This window comes from Tursiops truncatus, chromosome 10, assembly GCF_011762595.2.
Source record: "Tursiops truncatus isolate mTurTru1 chromosome 10, mTurTru1.mat.Y, whole genome shotgun sequence".
Classification (NCBI taxonomy): domain Eukaryota; kingdom Metazoa; phylum Chordata; class Mammalia; order Artiodactyla; family Delphinidae; genus Tursiops; species Tursiops truncatus.
Window position 1 is genome coordinate 1,920,699 of NC_047043.1, and position 16,826 is coordinate 1,937,524.

The following is a 16,826-nucleotide window of genomic DNA, read 5'->3' on the forward strand; positions in this document are numbered from 1 at the left end:
GGAAGAAAGAGGGAAAGGAAGAAAGGAAGGAAAATATTCCTTACCTCACACTATACCAAAAAATCAATGCCAAGGGTATTTAAGATCTATGAAAGCAATATGAAAAATAAAATGAAATAAATTTTAGAAGAAAATGTAGGAGAATTTTCCATGAGTTTGGGGTAGGGAAGAAGTTTTTAAAGAAGAAAAAGAAAGCATTTACTATAAAGGGAGTGACTAATAAATCTACTACTTTAAAAATAATCATTTCTCTTTATTCCCAAGACAACATTAAGACAGTTAAAAAGACAAGCCACACAACCGAAAGACAATTGAAAGGCATACAATGGACAGACGGTTATCGTGTTTGTGTATAACTTTTACAAAGCACATTAAAGCACATTAAAAAAACCGAAGCAAACAATTTGAATAAACACTTTAAAAGAGGAAATCGAAATGGCTTATACATGCATAAAAAGGTGTTAAATACAAACTTACAAGCTTAAAACATAATGAGATCTCTCCCACTCACATTGCCAAAAACTGAAAATTCTGCAATTCAAAGTGTTGCCAAGAACGTAGACCCACTGGGCTTCTCTCACTCCTGGGGGGATTACAAACTGGGAAAACTACTTTGCAAAATAGGTTGGTGATCATTATTCAAGTTCAGTTGTTTAAGAATGTCGACCCAGCAACCTTCTCCTAGAGAAGCGTATTCCCATTTTACATCCTGACATCTATAGGAATGCTGGAGGTACCTTTCTCGGTGAGCCCCAAAAATCAGCGACAGCAGAATGGGGACATAAATCGTGATATATCCACCCAATGGAATACTATATAGTAACGAACATGGACACGTTGTTGCTGCATTCACAGCATGGATGAAGCTACAAATCATAAGTTGAGCAAGAGAAGCCGGATTCAGAAGACGACGTTTCAACATTAGTTCATTTATGGAAATCTCAAAATCAGGCTGAAGCAAACTGTACTGCTTAGGAATAGAGCAGAAGGGTAAAACCACAGAGGAAAGCAAGGAAATTTTCGCAAAGTTAGAAGAGTTGTAACCTGTGGGGAGACAAGAGGAAGGGGCTGTGACCAGGGGGAGTCACATGGAGCAGAGGCAGCTTCCTGTGCACGGCAGACTTGCTGTCTTGACCTGGGTCCCACGGTGCATGCTTTATAATTAACTGTTTCAATTCACCTTATGACCTGTGCACTGTATTTCACAATAAAGCAAAAGAAGTGATGTCAAGGCATCTGCCAGATTAACATAGCTCAAAATGCCTGGTAAGTTGTTGTAATTATAGTTGCAAAGTCAAGTTGAGAAGTCCTTGAAGAGGCTCCTAGTGCAGGAACTGTGGGCAGACGTACATCCCAAGGACGGGAGGGAGCGAGGAGCCTCCCATTGCCCGGGTCCAGCTCGATGGTCAACCAGTGGTCACGTCCTCTCCACGACCTCCTGTGACATACAGGAGGCTGGTCCCCGGCCGGAATGCTGTGTGGCAGATGCAGCCATGACAACAGCGTGCAGGAATCGGGGCGAAGGCTGGTCCTTAAGGGGCTGGGCCAGCCCTGGCAGGGTGGCCTGAAGACGTGAGGACAGACCCTGTCCCCTGAGTGTCCCCCAGGGTTGGGAGTGCTGTGCAGTAGCAGCTGGAATTTTACAGTCCTCTTGATTTTGTTCAGAAGTTTCTAGTCGGATAAAACAGGTTACAGGGGAGACAAGCTTGCCACGCACTTGTTGCATTCAGTGATGGTACAGACTAATGAATTTAGCATTCTTATAAGAGTATGAAGACCTAGACTCGTCTTGAAGAACTGCCAGCCTTGAGTCCGGGTCGTCTGAAACACCAGGTCACCATGTGAAAAGCTGAGCACGCCTGGCTGTGCTCCCCAGAGCAAAATAGACTTCTAGAAAAGGAACTGGAAAAAGCAAAAATCAGATGCTCAAAACAAGGTGAATTAACGAAAGAAGGAGCTATAAGGACAGAGTCGTTCAAGGTGAATCTGATTCTAAATAGGACACACGTGAGAGTGAGCACACCCACCCCGTCCCTCGTCAGCGGACCAGTCTAGGGCCACAAGGAGAGCGTCACCCCGAGAACACACAGCGTGCACCCCTTTCTTCCAACCTGAAGTCCTAGAGGCACCACCTCTTCACCCCCTCCCCTCAGGGGAATATATGGATGCCACCAACACTGCTTCCCTCCAAGTCCTCCTGGCCGGCTCGCCCTACAAGCATAAGCGGAGTGTCGGTCTCTAAGGGGTTTCCTCATGACCGAATTCTTCGTCCTGCTCACACAGCCTGAAAGTGGACGTGAGCTCCTCTCAGACTTGTCCCCACCTTCAAATTGCTGATTATTGGACACCCAGAACATCCACAAAAATCTTGATTTTTTTTCCTCTCTTCAAAAGTAATTTTGAATTCGCTTGTTTTCCGATTCAGTTTAAGAAATTAAATAAGTGAATTGTTATACTTTTGATCAACTTGAAGCTTGGTGGGGTTGAGGTCTCACAGTGGTGTTTTGTAAGTATGTTCAATGGGATTATTATGAGCACATTATCTCCATGTTGGAGTGCACTCTAGATAACAAGCTCTTATTTTAGAGATTCAGTCTCTAAACATAAACAAAATTTATGATAGTCCATGAGCATGGAAACATTTTAAACTTAAACAGTAATTTTTGTATACCAGGTGCTGTATTTACTATAGTTAAAAGAGAAATGTGGGTGCTTCCCTGGTGGTGCAGTGGTTAATAATCCGCCTGGCAATGCAGGAGACACAGGTTCGAGCCCTGGTCTGGGGAGATCCCACATGCCGCGGAGCAACTAACCCCATGGGCCACAACTACTGAGCCCACGCGCCTACAGCACGTGCTCCGCAACAAGGGAAGCCACCGCAATCGGAAACCAGCGCACCTACCTTGATCCCCACAGGATTGGAAGGGACACCATTCAGCCCGTAACAGGATCGCAATGTCTCAAGACAGTTCCTGCACAGGTAGGCATAGCCTTGTCTTGCTAACTTAAAAAGCTGTTCCCCAATATACTTTCTATCAAACTGCTTGAACTGCTTTCCTTTGAAGTATATAGCATTACTGAGGACCCGTTTTGTCAATAAATCAACTGACTTGGCAGGCAATACCTCTACATTTTGTCTTTTTTTAAAAAAAGAAAGAGAATAGGTCTAAGTAATATTAAACCACACAAGCTGGGATAATACACAGAGGAACACACCATGAGCTGAGGGCCACCTTCTCAAACTGTGTTACGGTCGCTATGCCTGGAAGCCAAGTTAACATACGTGGGCCGCTGCCATGAAGCCCTGATCCCTGCGTTTTCACAGCGTGCTTGAAAGTATTGACAAGTTGGAGTTTGGGCCGTTGTCTCTGCAAGAGGCAAATTGTAATCCTTTGAAAAAGAAGTTAGGGATGAACAGAAGAACCACATTAAATAGGTTCATGAAATAGAGAAATGTCTATAAAATAAACGGGCAGGTTGGGGACGGTGAGAGAGTCCCTGCACCTGGCTTTAGGAAGAAAGCTTTTCGGGACAGAATGATGAGAACTGTGCCACGGCAGGTGTAGAGGAATACAGCGGGATTGGGAGGAAAAGGCACTCGTGTGGGACTGGGGTGGCAGTGAGGACCCTCGTGGAAGGCAGGGTGTCTGGGCTGAGACTCACCGGGACCTATCCTGTCCCAGGCATTGCCCTCAGGGCTAGAGATGCATAGAGGTAGTTAATCCTCCCTAAAGGACCCGTGGGAGGTGGGTCCTACCTTGATCTCCACAGGACACAGAGTAAGGAGGGTTCTCACAGCCCCTACGGAAGGAGTGTCAGAAGCAGGAGTCATTGCCACTCGTAATGTCAGATCATACTGGGGCAAGTTTCTTTTATTTATTTATTTATTTTCATTTTTACGTCCCCAGCATCTGGGCCAAAGTCAACATTCAAAGTGTTCGTTAAATTAAGCTTTAAAAAAGGAGGGATTGGGCTTCCCTGGTGGCGCAGTTGTTGAGAGTCCATCTGCCGATACAGGGGACACAGGTTTGTGCCCCGGTCCGGGAGGATCCCACATGCCGGGGAGCGGCTGGGCCCATGAGCCATGGCCGCTGAGCCTGCGTGTCCGGAGTCTGTGCTCCGCAACGGGAGAGGCCACAACAGCGAGAGGCCCGCGTACCGCAGAAAAAAAAAAACAAAGAAGAACAGATACCCATGCCAAGTTAATGGGTGTAACCAGCCAACAGGACTGAGCTTACAAAGGAGATTAAAGATTCATTTTTGGATAGTAGTTATACTGGTAAAGATCTATGAAAATGGTCACCATTGAAAGGGCAGGTAAAATGCTCCAAGCCTGACCTTGTATTTCTAGTCTCTATGGGGAGGAAAGTCTGCCGAGGAACAGGATGCTAGTGGAGGGATTGTGCCGAATGAAGAAAATGAACGGGTGGTCGGCGGTGAAATACTCCTCTGTCAACTGGAAGGCCGTTCCGATTATGGGGACCGAGGTGGCAGCCGCCGCCTCTGTGCCCTCCTCGTTCACCTCCACGAAGGACTTGTGGACCACCTTCGATACAGAGAGGTCTCCGGCTCCTGATATGCCGGACAGGTCAGCCTTGCCACTGAAGAGATCCTGCATACCCAGGGAGGCCAGCAGAGTGCTGAGCTCGTAGCTCTCCTCCAGCTTAAACCTGGGCAGCTGGACATTGACCTCAAGGAGATGCAGATTCTCGGGTCTGGTCCACTCACGCAGCTTTTCCAAAGTCAGCTGTTGCTCAATCTGGATTCGGAATGGGCAAAAACAAGAGCTGAAATCATTTTATAGAAGGAAGTTAATGAAGCATTGTTGGAATGAACGGGCTCCCTAGCTTCCTTCACGTTTTGTACCAACACAGATTCCATTTGGAGCATTTCATTTCTTTCTGGCTATTGGTGATAATGAACAGAGCTGCGTTCCCAGCCACCAAGGGCCCATCCACCCAGGACTCACCAGGCCCCTGCCACATGGGTCACGGGCCGTCCTGGCTAAAATTGCCCTAATTGGTCGCGTGATGCAAGAGGGTGCTTTAAAGCTTTCTTCCATTATTTCATTCTGTTATTCTGAACCCCAGTGATCACTGTGTTTATCTGGGAACCTCACACAGCGGAAGTTATCTCTGATAGATGTAGCCCATTGGTAAACACAGAAATGGCCCTAGTTCCTCATCTAAAATGGGATAACAGTAGCACATACTTGGAGCGCTGTAAGTGCTGAATGAGTCACCCTACACAAGTGCTGTGTAAGGTCAGCTACTGTCATTACTATTATCACTGCTACTGCACTGGAACAGACGCACATTCCACTTTTCTACTGGTGCTGGTCATTCCAGACTTTCTTTTTGATAATCAGGAACGGACAAGTATGCAAATACAATTGAAAGAAGGAACACAGTGGTTTAACTTATGCTCTAGAGCTGCAAATGGCTAATATTAAACGCCATCCAACAGCAAGTTTGGTCAGGGATGGGGAGGGGAAAAGCACACAACAGGCCAGAGACACTGAAGCAAAACCTCACTCTTCACAGTTTTGCCTCTTCCTGGCCCTGGCAAGAGATACGATTCGCTTTGAATTACAATAAGAGAAACCGCAGACAAAGTTCAGGTTAGGCAGCGGGCTTATCTCTCAGACTAACGGGCCACGTGGATCTTTTCCTGTCATGTAGCAGTTGGACATTTAATGCACAACCTACGTGAACTGGGGTGACAATGACCAGATTTTACAGCACATGGCGAAACTATAATGGTCGAGGGTTTTTAATTTTAAAAAACTGTTTTAATGAAACAGTCCCCATTTATGGCACGGGCCTCCAAAGCTCATCTAAGGGAGTCTCCACGAGCTGCCCCTGGCCAGCGTTCCACTCGGTCTGTACCTTAGATGTTCCCGCCACGTTGTGCACCGATAGTAGCTGAACATTTAAATGTGGGCCTTCCATAAAAAGGAACGAAACTGAGTTATCTGTAATGAGGTGCATGGACCTAGAGTCTGTCATACAGAGTGAAGTAAGTCAGAGAGAGAAAAACAGATACCGTATGCTAAGGCATATGTATGGAATCTAAAAAAGCGGTACTGATGAACCTAGGGGCAGGCCAGGAATAAAGACGCAGACCTACTAGAGAAGGGACTTGAGGACTCGGGGAGGGGGAAGGGTAAGCTGGGATGAAGTGAGAGAGTGGCATTGGTAGCGTGGCATATACGCTACCGAACGTAAACTAGATAGCAAGTGGGAAGCAGCTGCATAGCACGGGGAGATCAGCTCGGTGCTTTGTGACCACGTAGAGGGGTGGGATAGGGAGGGTGAGAGGGAGACGCAAGAGGGAGGAGATATGGGGATATATGTATACGTATAGCTGATTCACTTTGTTATACAGCAGCAACTAACACAACAATGTGAAGCAATTATACTGCAATAAAGATATTAAAAAAACGTACAATAAAAAAATAAATAAAATAAAATTATATGCACAGGAAAAAAGAAGTTCTCATCACAAGAAAAAAAATTATAACTGTGTGGTGATGGATGGTAACTAGACTTATTATGGTAACCCTTTCTCATCATATGCAGTTATAGAATCATTATGTTGTACTCCTGAAACTAACATAATGTTACATGTCATTATACCTCAATAATAAAAGTCCCTATAAACATAAATAAATAAATGTGGAGCTTCGCACTGGCACACGTGGATGGGCTACTTTACAAAGGAGTGACGGGAAACTGGGAAGGAACACCGGGTCACCTCACTAAACAAAGAACAAGCACCTACGCCCGACACACACACACACACACACACACACACACACACACAGGGTCCGCGCATCACTCGGGGTGGGGAGGCGCACCTTCCTCAGCCCCGTGGACTCGTCCAGGATGTCATCCGGCAGCAGGATGACCATGCTGAGGTCCTTTCCCTCGTAGGGCAGTTCCAGCACCTGGCACTTAAGGTCCTTGATGTGGCCAAGCCGAAACCTCTTCTTCTGATACATCATTTTCACTAGTTTTGTGTCTTTCTGAACAATTAAAACACAGATCACTAACACTGTTGTCAGCGTGGCTTTAGAGCACACAGTCTTCTAGAAGGTCACCTGCCCTCACCTTATTCAGTCTGAAAGCTGCATCTTCTGTGGCCTCCACCATGAATTTCTCCTGCCAGTTTCCTTTGAAATAGATGGCATTCACCAGCACCAGCTTAGTCATGCTATCAACCCCACCTGAGGCCAACAGCTCTGGAATTTTCCCTAAAAAGACAAAGTTAGCTTTTAAAAATCCACCTATCAGAATTCCACATTTGAACTGACCTTTGCTTAGCAATGAAATGCCACTCAAATTCTTCCTTCTATTTAATTTCCTTTAACATGGTACTAAGTCAGCCAAGCCCCCGGGGTGCTTCTACTTTAAATAAACCAGCTCGAGGGGCAGATCAGGGGGACACAATCTGCCCCCAAAGGGCCGATGCTTCAAAACAAGTCAATTGTTTAAAGGCTAAAACCAGGAAAACTCTTCTTTTCTGGAACGTGGGATAAGTAGTGGCCTCATTTTGTGACTGGCCATTCTTTTTCAGGAAAAGAACAATTTCTTAACCAAAATGTTTTGTCACTAATAAATAGCTCCCTTCTTCAAATCTTCCAAGTTAGATGCCTGACTCTCACAGGAAAGCTTTTAACAAATATCCAAAAGGTAGGACAGTTCCTCCCCTGAAACACAGGCCCCACTCATGACGTGGCATGGCCGTGACAGTCCCTGATGGAAGGAACACAGGTGTCCTGTGGGTGCCTCAACCGTTCCGTGACTACGACAGTAACACAAACCAGAAAGAGAGCCTGAGGAGACGCAGCCCCACCTCCCGACCCTGGTGTCTTAGACAAGATGTTGGCGAAAAGTATTTATGACCACAGTAGCTTGTAAATACTGATTCACAAGATTTTCATCTCTTTCAGTCTTCGTTCAATGTTAGTTTTCATTTTAAAATGTAGTTTGGGGAACTTATGGGTAGAAAACATTTAGCATCTTCAGTTAAATCATGTTTACATTTCCACTTTGAGGAATTCCTACATTTGAAAGCTCTCTGGGGACATCCCCCCGTGGTGCAGTGGTTAAGAATCCGCCTGCCAATGCAGGGGACTAAGTGTTCGAGCCCTGGTCCGGAAAGATCCCACATGCCACGGAGCAACTAAGCCCGTGCGCCACAACTACTGAGCTCGCCCGCCTAGAGCCCGTGCTCTGCAACAAGAGAAGCCACCGCAATGAGAAGCCCACGCACCGCAACGAAGAGTAGCCCCCACTCACCTCAAGTAGAGAAAGCCTGCGCGCAGCAACGAAGACCCAACGCAGCCAAAAATAAATATATAAAATAAACAAATTTATTTAAAACGGAAGGAAGGAAGGAAAGAAAGAAAAAAGAAAGGAAGGAAGGAAGGAAAGAAGGAAGAAAGAAGAAAGGAAGGCCTGGCCCTGTCTGGCCCTGGGCAGTTGGGCAGTGCAAGGTGGACCCCAGGGTCAGGCTGAGGGGCTAGGGAAGGGGAGAGGGAGTCACCTGCGAGGGGCAGGCGGGTGGACGAAAGGAAGCATCAGTGTGTACGACCAGGGCTGCCCTCACTCACCTTCCGTCTGCCCTTTGACCCACTCGTTTATGGTCTTCCTTGCGTCTTCGGCGGCCTGCAGAAAATCCACACTGGCCAGTTCAGCACCGTACATTTTCTGAGTTGAAGCTAAGAACTCCTGTTTAAGGAAAAAAAAAAGGAAATGTGAGTAACTCCTACTCCATACAGAAATGGTTTTGTAAAATCCTGAAAAGCAACAGAAATTGTCCCAAAAGGCATATTTCATTGTAACAAAAAAAAATTCTAACCCTTCTACATTTTTTACTATAGTGAAAAACACACAGCATTCAACTGACGACCTTAAGCACTTTTAAGTGTACAGTTGAGTGGTTTCAGTGTTGTATAAAATTTACCAACTCCTGGGGACTTCCCTGGCGCTCCCGTGGTTAAGACTCTGTGCTTCCACTGCAGGGGGCAGGGGTTCAATCCCTGGTCAGGGAACTAAGATCCCACATGCCACGCGGCACAGCCCAAATAAAATAAAACAAAATTTACCAATTCTTTTCTACCCCTTGACTAACATTTTCATAAACAAGCAAATACTGATTGTACTTGAAAGTGAATCATGGAATTCACTCTTGCTTTAGCAAAACAGCCAGAGTCAGTCTTTTCACTGTGGAGACTAGAAAATGAAATCACATCCATTTCCGGGAAAACTGTCTGTCGTGTTTTCATTCTGGATGATTTTGCTGAATGTTTATAAAACTTAAAGCTGACTTCTGTGACTTGATTTTGTTGGAAAAGAGTCTGCATTGTCTAGTGAGTTTTGGAACACGAAGAGCAAAGTACTTACAGGGAGGAAATCATAGCTTTTCTCTCCATATAACCTGTTAGCAAGTTTCAGAATGTAGGGAGCTCCATGTTTGTTGATATCAGCATTCAAACTCTGAAATCCCGAATGAATCTCCTCAACCTCTTTGAAATAGAGAGCCTAAAAGAAAGAACACATTATTTCTATAACCATTTCTTTTGAAATTATAAGCTGGTTCCTTGGCATTTGCTTCCATCAAATCAAATTAATATTACTAATTATTGATGATCCCCAGCCATCTTCATATTCCATTTTTCATTGGAGAACAAGTAATAGAAAATCCAAAATGTATCGCTTGGTGAAACATAATAAGGACATTGGACACTGTTTTCCCATCCCTTTTTTGGTATAATTAGAGTTCCACAAATAGGAGTGGTTAACAAGCTAAATATTTACACAAGTCTGCTTTTTCCCCAAAATCAGAAGTGGTAAGTTCATATGTATATTCTATACAAATATAATTTTACTGAAAGTTCTCAGAAATAAACAGTAAAGGTAAGAAGCATCAGCTATGTAAGAACACAGAGATGGTACAGACTGAGAGGTTTTTATTTCTTTTCCTTGCAGTACTGGCATCAGTAACTCACTTACTTAAAAATAATTTCCTTAAACTTAACATGGGGCAAAGTTGAATTCCCATACATCAGTTACATCTAGAGTCCCCTTATGGTTTTATGAGGCCTGGGCTGGTTCCTTGCTTTTAAGGCACAAGGAAGAACCGCCACCGTGTACAAAGGCCACTTACTCACTGAGATGTGGAATGTGCGTGGGGGTGCTGTGACGGATCTCTTTACTGGAAACGGGGGTAAAAACTTAAGACTGTTCTTTACTGAGCTTATAAAGTACCTGGAAAGCCTCAAAACACAAGCTCAGATTACCTTGCAGGGGACGACTAACAATGACTAGTACCGGGGTTCTTTTTAAACCGGATTTTTAAAAACTTTCAAACGCTTTTGTATCTGCAGTGATGAAAAAGGTTGGTTTTTCCTAAAGTACAGAAATAGAAGCTTTGCAGCTGGAACAGGCCCATAAACGTGAATCCGGGCTGGACCTTCCCTGGCTCTAAGTGCAGCGCAATCTGTGACCCGTGTGTTAGAAAGACCTTCACTTTCACCCCTCTTTTCAAGGAAAGCCAGAGCTCCCCACTCAGCATAAAGCACGCCCCGCACACAGGTGCCCTCCACACCCACCAAGGACAGGAAGGACCCTCAGCATCCCCGCCCCCTCTCCCTGCAGGGCCCTACTGCTCACAGGGGAACGGGGGTGACAGCCTGGCCCCCTGCCAGGCCCAGGGGTAGGAACACGGACTCACAAGCTCTCGTGTCCCCTTGACTTCTCGACTAGGTGTCATTATGCTCAAAAGCATCAAGACACAGCTGACATTATGGGAGTCGCTGAGCATCACAGGCAAAGCGGAAACTGGACAGTCCTGGGCGGGGGAGGGCGTGGCTTACAGGAAAGCCCTGCAGACTCCTTGCGGGGAACGGAAGCAGCACACGGCAGGGGGTTGTCGGCTTTCTTCCTGCTCCGTCCTCAGTCCCACTAAAAGCAGAGCCTGGCACATCGCAGGTGCTCAGTAAAGACTGGGTCATGAATGACAGCCTGCATCCCAGTGGATTTTTCCTGGGGCTTTTTCTGAAAGTCTGACTTCATGAAGTATAATGTATAATATAACACACAATGCTGAACACCGAAATACAGTTTTGTACAAACGCGCTGCAAGAGCTCAAAGGCACAACTTTCTGGTACGGTCTGTGCGGTAGGCACCAGCTGGGAGAGCTAGTTTCTGCTCACCTTGGACATCTGCGCCGCGGTATTGCCTCTGGTCCCCAGAAAGACCATGGCCAGCGCTGATGAAATGCTGAAGGGGGAGATGAAGATGTTGCCGGCAGGATCGCTCTTGTTCAGGGCGCCGAACAGGTCCAAGGCGAAGCGGGTGTTTGCCGCGCTCAACTGCTCCATGGTGAGGCTGCAACACAGAGCAGAGCCCTGAGCTGCCCCCTGCCACACCAGCCAATCGACAACGCCACTTCCCCATCTCCTCCTCAACTCACGCCAGCCACCTTGAAATACCCTGCAACGAACTTGTACTTTCTCTCTCCCTCTCTGTCTCTCTCTGTCTCTCTCTCGCGGAGGGCAAGAACACTCCATGTGCACTACTGTGGGAGCTTGGGGCGACTGGCCAAGGCTTCAGCAGTGACATGGGATCAGGACTCCGTGTCCTAAAGGGCCCTGGCCGTGCAGACAGGTGCATCTGGGCCCTTCCCTACCACACGTGGGAGCGCACACTTCCCACCCTCCGTTCAAGTCTCTGATTCATTTGAGCCATGAATCCACTGCCCACTTTTACCTGAAAAAGAATGTTTCTATTAGAAAGTCATAGCTACCTGCTACTCATTAAAGCAAATTCCCGCAAAAGAGACAGAAGTATCCTCGTTTTTGAGGTTCACTTGCTGGTGTTTAGAGAGGTCCCCAGTCTCACAGCTGGTGAAGGATCTGAGAGTGGGAAGCCAACACAGGCCCCGGGGTCAGGTAGGGCAGCCCGACAAGGAGAAGGTGACAAGTATCCTCTGTCACTCCCGCGGGCACGGAGGGGCTGCAGGTGAAGCACCTGGCCTTGCGCTCAGCTCAGCCAAGCACTCTCCCCACCTGACCTCGACTCTCAGCCCACATACAATCGAGCAAGAGGAACAGTCGTGCTGGCTGCCCAGCGTGTAAGTGCTAAGTTGAATTATTACTGTTGCTGCTGATAAATAATCTCTAGGATCGCACTGGCCTCCCTTCCCTGCCTCCAGCCGCAGAAAGGAGAAGCCGCTCCGCCGGGGCTGCCTGGAAACCCTCACAGAGAGAGAAACATTCAGGACTCCGGCTTCGGCTTCCGCTTCCGCCTTCAGGCCCCAGGGAACGACCTCCGTCTGCCGCAGGCCGCCCGGTTTGGTCTCCCGGGACGCAGCGCCGGGGACTCCGGGTGGGGCGCAGGGCAGGTGGCGGTAACCAGCGGACTCAGGGACCCCGCGAGGCGCACGGCGGGGCGGGGTGCCCATCGGACGCGGGGACCCCGCGGGGCGCACGACGGGGCGCGGTGACCACCGGACGCGGGCACCCCGCGGAGCGCACGGCGGCGCGGGGTGACCACCGGACGCGGGACCCCGAGGGGTGCTCGCGGATCGGAGCCTCTCCCGCCCGGCCCAGATCGCTACCCGGCCTTACCCGCTGCTGGGCTGTCTGGGCGAGGTGCGTGGTCTGGGCAGAGCGCAGAGCGCGGCCCTTATAGGCAGAAGGGAGTGTCCCCGGAAGGCGGGGCGGCGCTGGTGGGCGGGGCACAGGGCGGGCCAGCGCGGCTCCAGGCAGCGCGCTCCTGGGGGCCCAGCACCTCTCTGAGCTCCAGGCAAACTCAGCTCTCCGGAAAGGACCTGATGGGCTATTTCCTACTAAGGTGTGAATGACTGAGATGACAAGGTGCCGGCTCTTAGAGGGCAAACCAGCCTCTTTGGAATCTTATCCAAACACTCCAAACTCTGGCTTACTGGGGGCTGAGGGGTGTGGGGGGGGGAGGGGCCTCTAGGGTGAGATAAAACAAAATCAGTTCCAAACAGCATCCTTGATGTCTCTGTCCCTCAGGAAGCCATGAGTCCAGCCCCAAGACTCCCCTGGCAAGTGATGAGCCCAGCAGGCTGGGTCAACGCACATACCGAGGCACACCATGAGATCGCCCATCCGTGCGAATAAAGTATCTCTCACCCATTATACTAAAATGTAAACTGACCACTTTTTCCCCTATACGTAATGTTAAAGTAGAATGACTATGGATGAAGAAGAAAAGCAGTAGCTGTTTCTGTGAGGTCTTTTCTTCCCCCCTTTAAATGCCTGCATATGGAATGTCATCAAAATTGATAGTACTTGAGGGTATGTAATAATTCTGCATTCTTGAAACTTCTCCCGTGCTTTTTTGCAAATCTCAACATGAAAAGGGGACAAGGGAAAAATCCTATTTTTAAATTAGTATGGCTAATACAATGTAAATGGGTTTGTAGATCTTTTTGACTCTGAGAATTTGTTTATAAGGGCCAGAGAAGACCCAGTAATGAGAGATAAAAATACTCTCTATAGTTTTTTTAAACTATATCTTAATAACTAAGATTGTAGAGTGCTTCAGAGCTGATTGGAATAAAGAAACCAACATTTATTGAAAGCCAGTCATAGTTGAGTGGTTTGATAAAACCGCTAACGTCTCCACCATGTCTCAGAGAGCTAGAGACCCTTCATCAGCTTCTAGCAAGAGGGCTGTGTGAGGAAGCCGAGAGAAAGAGGCTGCGCTGTAAAGCTGTTAAATTAAAATCCCAGACACGTAAACCAAGGAAACACGGGTTCTGAATTTTCTTTTTTGCTCCTGACATTTTGTATTTGTACTCACCTGGAGTTAGTAACCTGAGTCAAATATGAAATGAAACCACTTCCTAAGTCAATACATGTACTGTATAAGGTTCGGACAGAAGGGACTTTATCCACCAATCGCCCATCAATCCGCGTGCTGTGCAAGGTCGAGGCAGAGTAACCACTCTGTGCACTCTTGCGGCTTCAGAGTGTAAACGGCCCCTGATCGAGGTCACACAGAGATTCTCGGACATGCAGGATGGCACGGCCCGTGTGGGCAATGTTGGGCGTATCTGCTCAGCTCGAAGGTGTGGTACCCTGGCTAGATCAGCGATTTCGTCGCCTGGGACAAACCCAACCGAATGAATGCACGTGAGGGCGGGCACCCAGAGACATGCGCGAGCATGTTCATCACAGCGGGATTTGAGTCAGGTCCAAGCAGAAGAATGGAGAAATCATACAGCAGAACAGCGTACAACAGCAGAAATGAACAAACCGCGGCAACGCACAGCAACTTGGCTGCATCTCCAAGCGCACCGTGAAAGGAAAACGCGCACGCAGCGGTGTGAGTTACACAGAGTTCAGAAGCGCAGAACCAGCCCGTGGGGTTAGAGGTCAGGAGAGAAGGGCACCCTTGGGAGGAAGGCGGATTGCGCTGACTACATTGTCCTTGATGCTTGGCATCTGGGGCCTTGATCCTGGAGAGACTGCGGGCCCAGGGCCGGCGGGTTCCCAGAGATGGGGAACGACTCCGCTGCAAGCGCACCTTGACACACAAACCAAGCAGCTCAGTGCCCTCACTCTCAATTCCCCCCTTCATCAAAGTCCCACCGGCCCTAACCCACCCCAGCACCAGGCAGCTAGAGCCCACCCGCGCAGCCCGAGCCCAAACTATGCAGTCCAGCCCCAAGCTTACCTAGTAGTAATGAGAGATAAAAATACTCTCTATAGTTTTTTAAACTATATCTTAATAACTAAGATTGTAGAGTGCTTCAGAGCTGATTGGAATAAAGAAACCAACATTTATTGAAAGCCAGTCATAGTTGAGTGGTTTGATAAAACCGCTAACGTCTCCACCATTCTCAGAGAGCTAGAGACCCTTCATCAGCTCTAGCAAGAGGGCTGTGTGAGGAAGCCGAGAGAAAGAGGCTGCGCTGTAAAGCTGTTAAATTAAAATCCCAGACACGTAAACCAAGGAAAACACGGGTTCTGAATTTTCTTTTTTGCTCCTGACATTTTGTATTTGTACTCACCTGGAGTTAGTAACCTGAGTCAAATATGAAATGAAAACCACTTCCTAAGTCAATACATGTACTGTATAAGGTTCGGACAGAAGGGACTTTATCCACCAATCGCCCATCAATCCGCGTGCTGTGCAAGGTCGAGGCAGAGTAACCACTCTGTGCACTCTTGCGGCTTCAGAGTGTAAACGGCCCCTGATCGAGGTCACACAGAGATTCTCGGACATGCAGGATGGCACGGCCCGTGTGGGCAATGTTGGGCGTATCTGCTCAGCTCGAAGGTGTGGTACCCTGGCTAGATCATCGATTTCGTCGCCTGGGACAAACCCAACCGAATGAATGCACGTGAGGGCGGGCACCCAGAGACATGCGCGAGCATGTTCATCACAGCGGGATTTGAGTCAGGTCCAAGCAGAAGAATGGAGAAATCATACAGCAGAACAGCGTACAACAGCAGAAATGAACAAACCGCGGCAACGCACAGCAACTTGGCTGCATCTCCAAGCGCACCGTGAAAGGAAAACGCGCACGCAGCGGTGTGAGTTACACAGAGTTCAGAAGCGCAGAACCAGCCCGTGGGGTTAGAGGTCAGGAGAGAAGGGCACCCTTGGGAGGAAGGCGGATTGCGCTGACTACATTGTCCTTGATGCTTGGCATCTGGGGCCTTGATCCTGGAGAGACTGCGGGCCCAGGGCCGGCGGGTTCCCAGAGATGGGGAACGACTCCGCTGCAAGCGCACCTTGACACACAAACCAAGCAGCTCAGTGCCCTCACTCTCAATTCCCCCCTTCATCAAAGTCCCACCGGCCCTAACCCACCCCAGCACCAGGCAGCTAGAGCCCACCCGCGCAGCCCGAGCCCAAACTATGCAGTCCAGCCCCAAGCTTACCTAGTGCACCTGCCGTGTCCTGCCTGTTCCTCCCTGCAAGAGCCGAAATAAAGGCCCCGGTAAAGGCCCCACCACCTCTGCCCTCTCCTCCTCTGCTTGCTGGCCCACCTGGGTGCTTCCCAGGTCCCACAGCAAAAAAAAAAAAAAAAAAAAAAAGGGAGGGTTTAGCAAATATACACTACTGTATAAAAAAATAGATAAATAACAATGTACTACTGTACACGGGGAACCATATTCAATGTCCTGTCGTAACCTATTATGAAAAAGAATATATATATGTATAACTGAATCACCTTGCTGTACACCAGAAACTAACACAACATTGTAAATCAGCTATAACTCAATTTAAAAAAAAGAAAGAAAGAGGAAACTGCCTCAAGCACGAGGCAGTGTTTGGCTTCTAGGCGCATGTTACTGCACAATGCGGCGTGTCACTGGTCCACTGATCAGTGCAGAGAGAACCGAACGGAAATGCATTTGCTGATGATTATTGCTGTAACGCTTTTTTTTTCTTTTTTGTCTCCCAGAATAATTAAAAATAGAGCGCTTTCCCTTATGTAACGATCTCACCCATTTGTGCGTGGCAGAAGTGTCCACGGAAATCGTAAGAACAACAGAAGAATTAAATCTCTCCCTGCAGCCCTTTCTGCCTCCCAGGCATGTATGTGTTATGTGGACGCCTCCAGCTCATCTGGATCAAATATCTGGCAAAACCCTTTTATTTATTTATTTATGGCTGCGTTGGGTCTTCGTTGCTGTGCACAGGCTTTCTCTAGTTGCGGGGAGCCGGGGCTACTCTTCCTTGCGGTGCGCGGGCTTCTCATTGCGGTGGCTTCTCTTGTTGCGGAGCATGGGCTCTAGCCGTGTGGGCTTCAGTAGTTGTGGCTTGCGGGC

The 16,826-nt window shown here is 48.1% G+C and overlaps 1 protein-coding gene across 2 annotated transcripts; it reads right to left on the reverse strand.

The window, feature by feature from the left end:
* Positions 1-3,848: 3,848 nt before the first annotated feature.
* LOC117313777 (leukocyte elastase inhibitor-like) lies at positions 3,849-12,724 on the reverse strand. Of its 2 annotated transcripts, none has more exons than XM_073810243.1 (7): positions 12,639-12,724; positions 11,223-11,397; positions 9,411-9,548; positions 8,618-8,735; positions 7,113-7,255; positions 6,860-7,027; positions 3,849-4,759 (listed from the first exon to the last, which is right to left on the reverse strand). In XM_073810243.1, exons 2-7 carry the CDS (start codon positions 11,388-11,390, stop codon positions 4,355-4,357), a joined length of 1,140 nt encoding a protein of 379 aa, XP_073666344.1. In that variant the 5' UTR covers positions 11,391-11,397; positions 12,639-12,724; the 3' UTR covers positions 3,849-4,354. The 2 variants fall into 2 exon arrangements, with proteins under 2 accessions (XP_073666344.1, XP_033719655.1); XM_033863764.2 differs by lacking the exon at positions 12,639-12,724 and adding an exon at positions 11,816-12,260.
* Between the last annotated feature and the right edge of the window lie 4,102 nt (positions 12,725-16,826).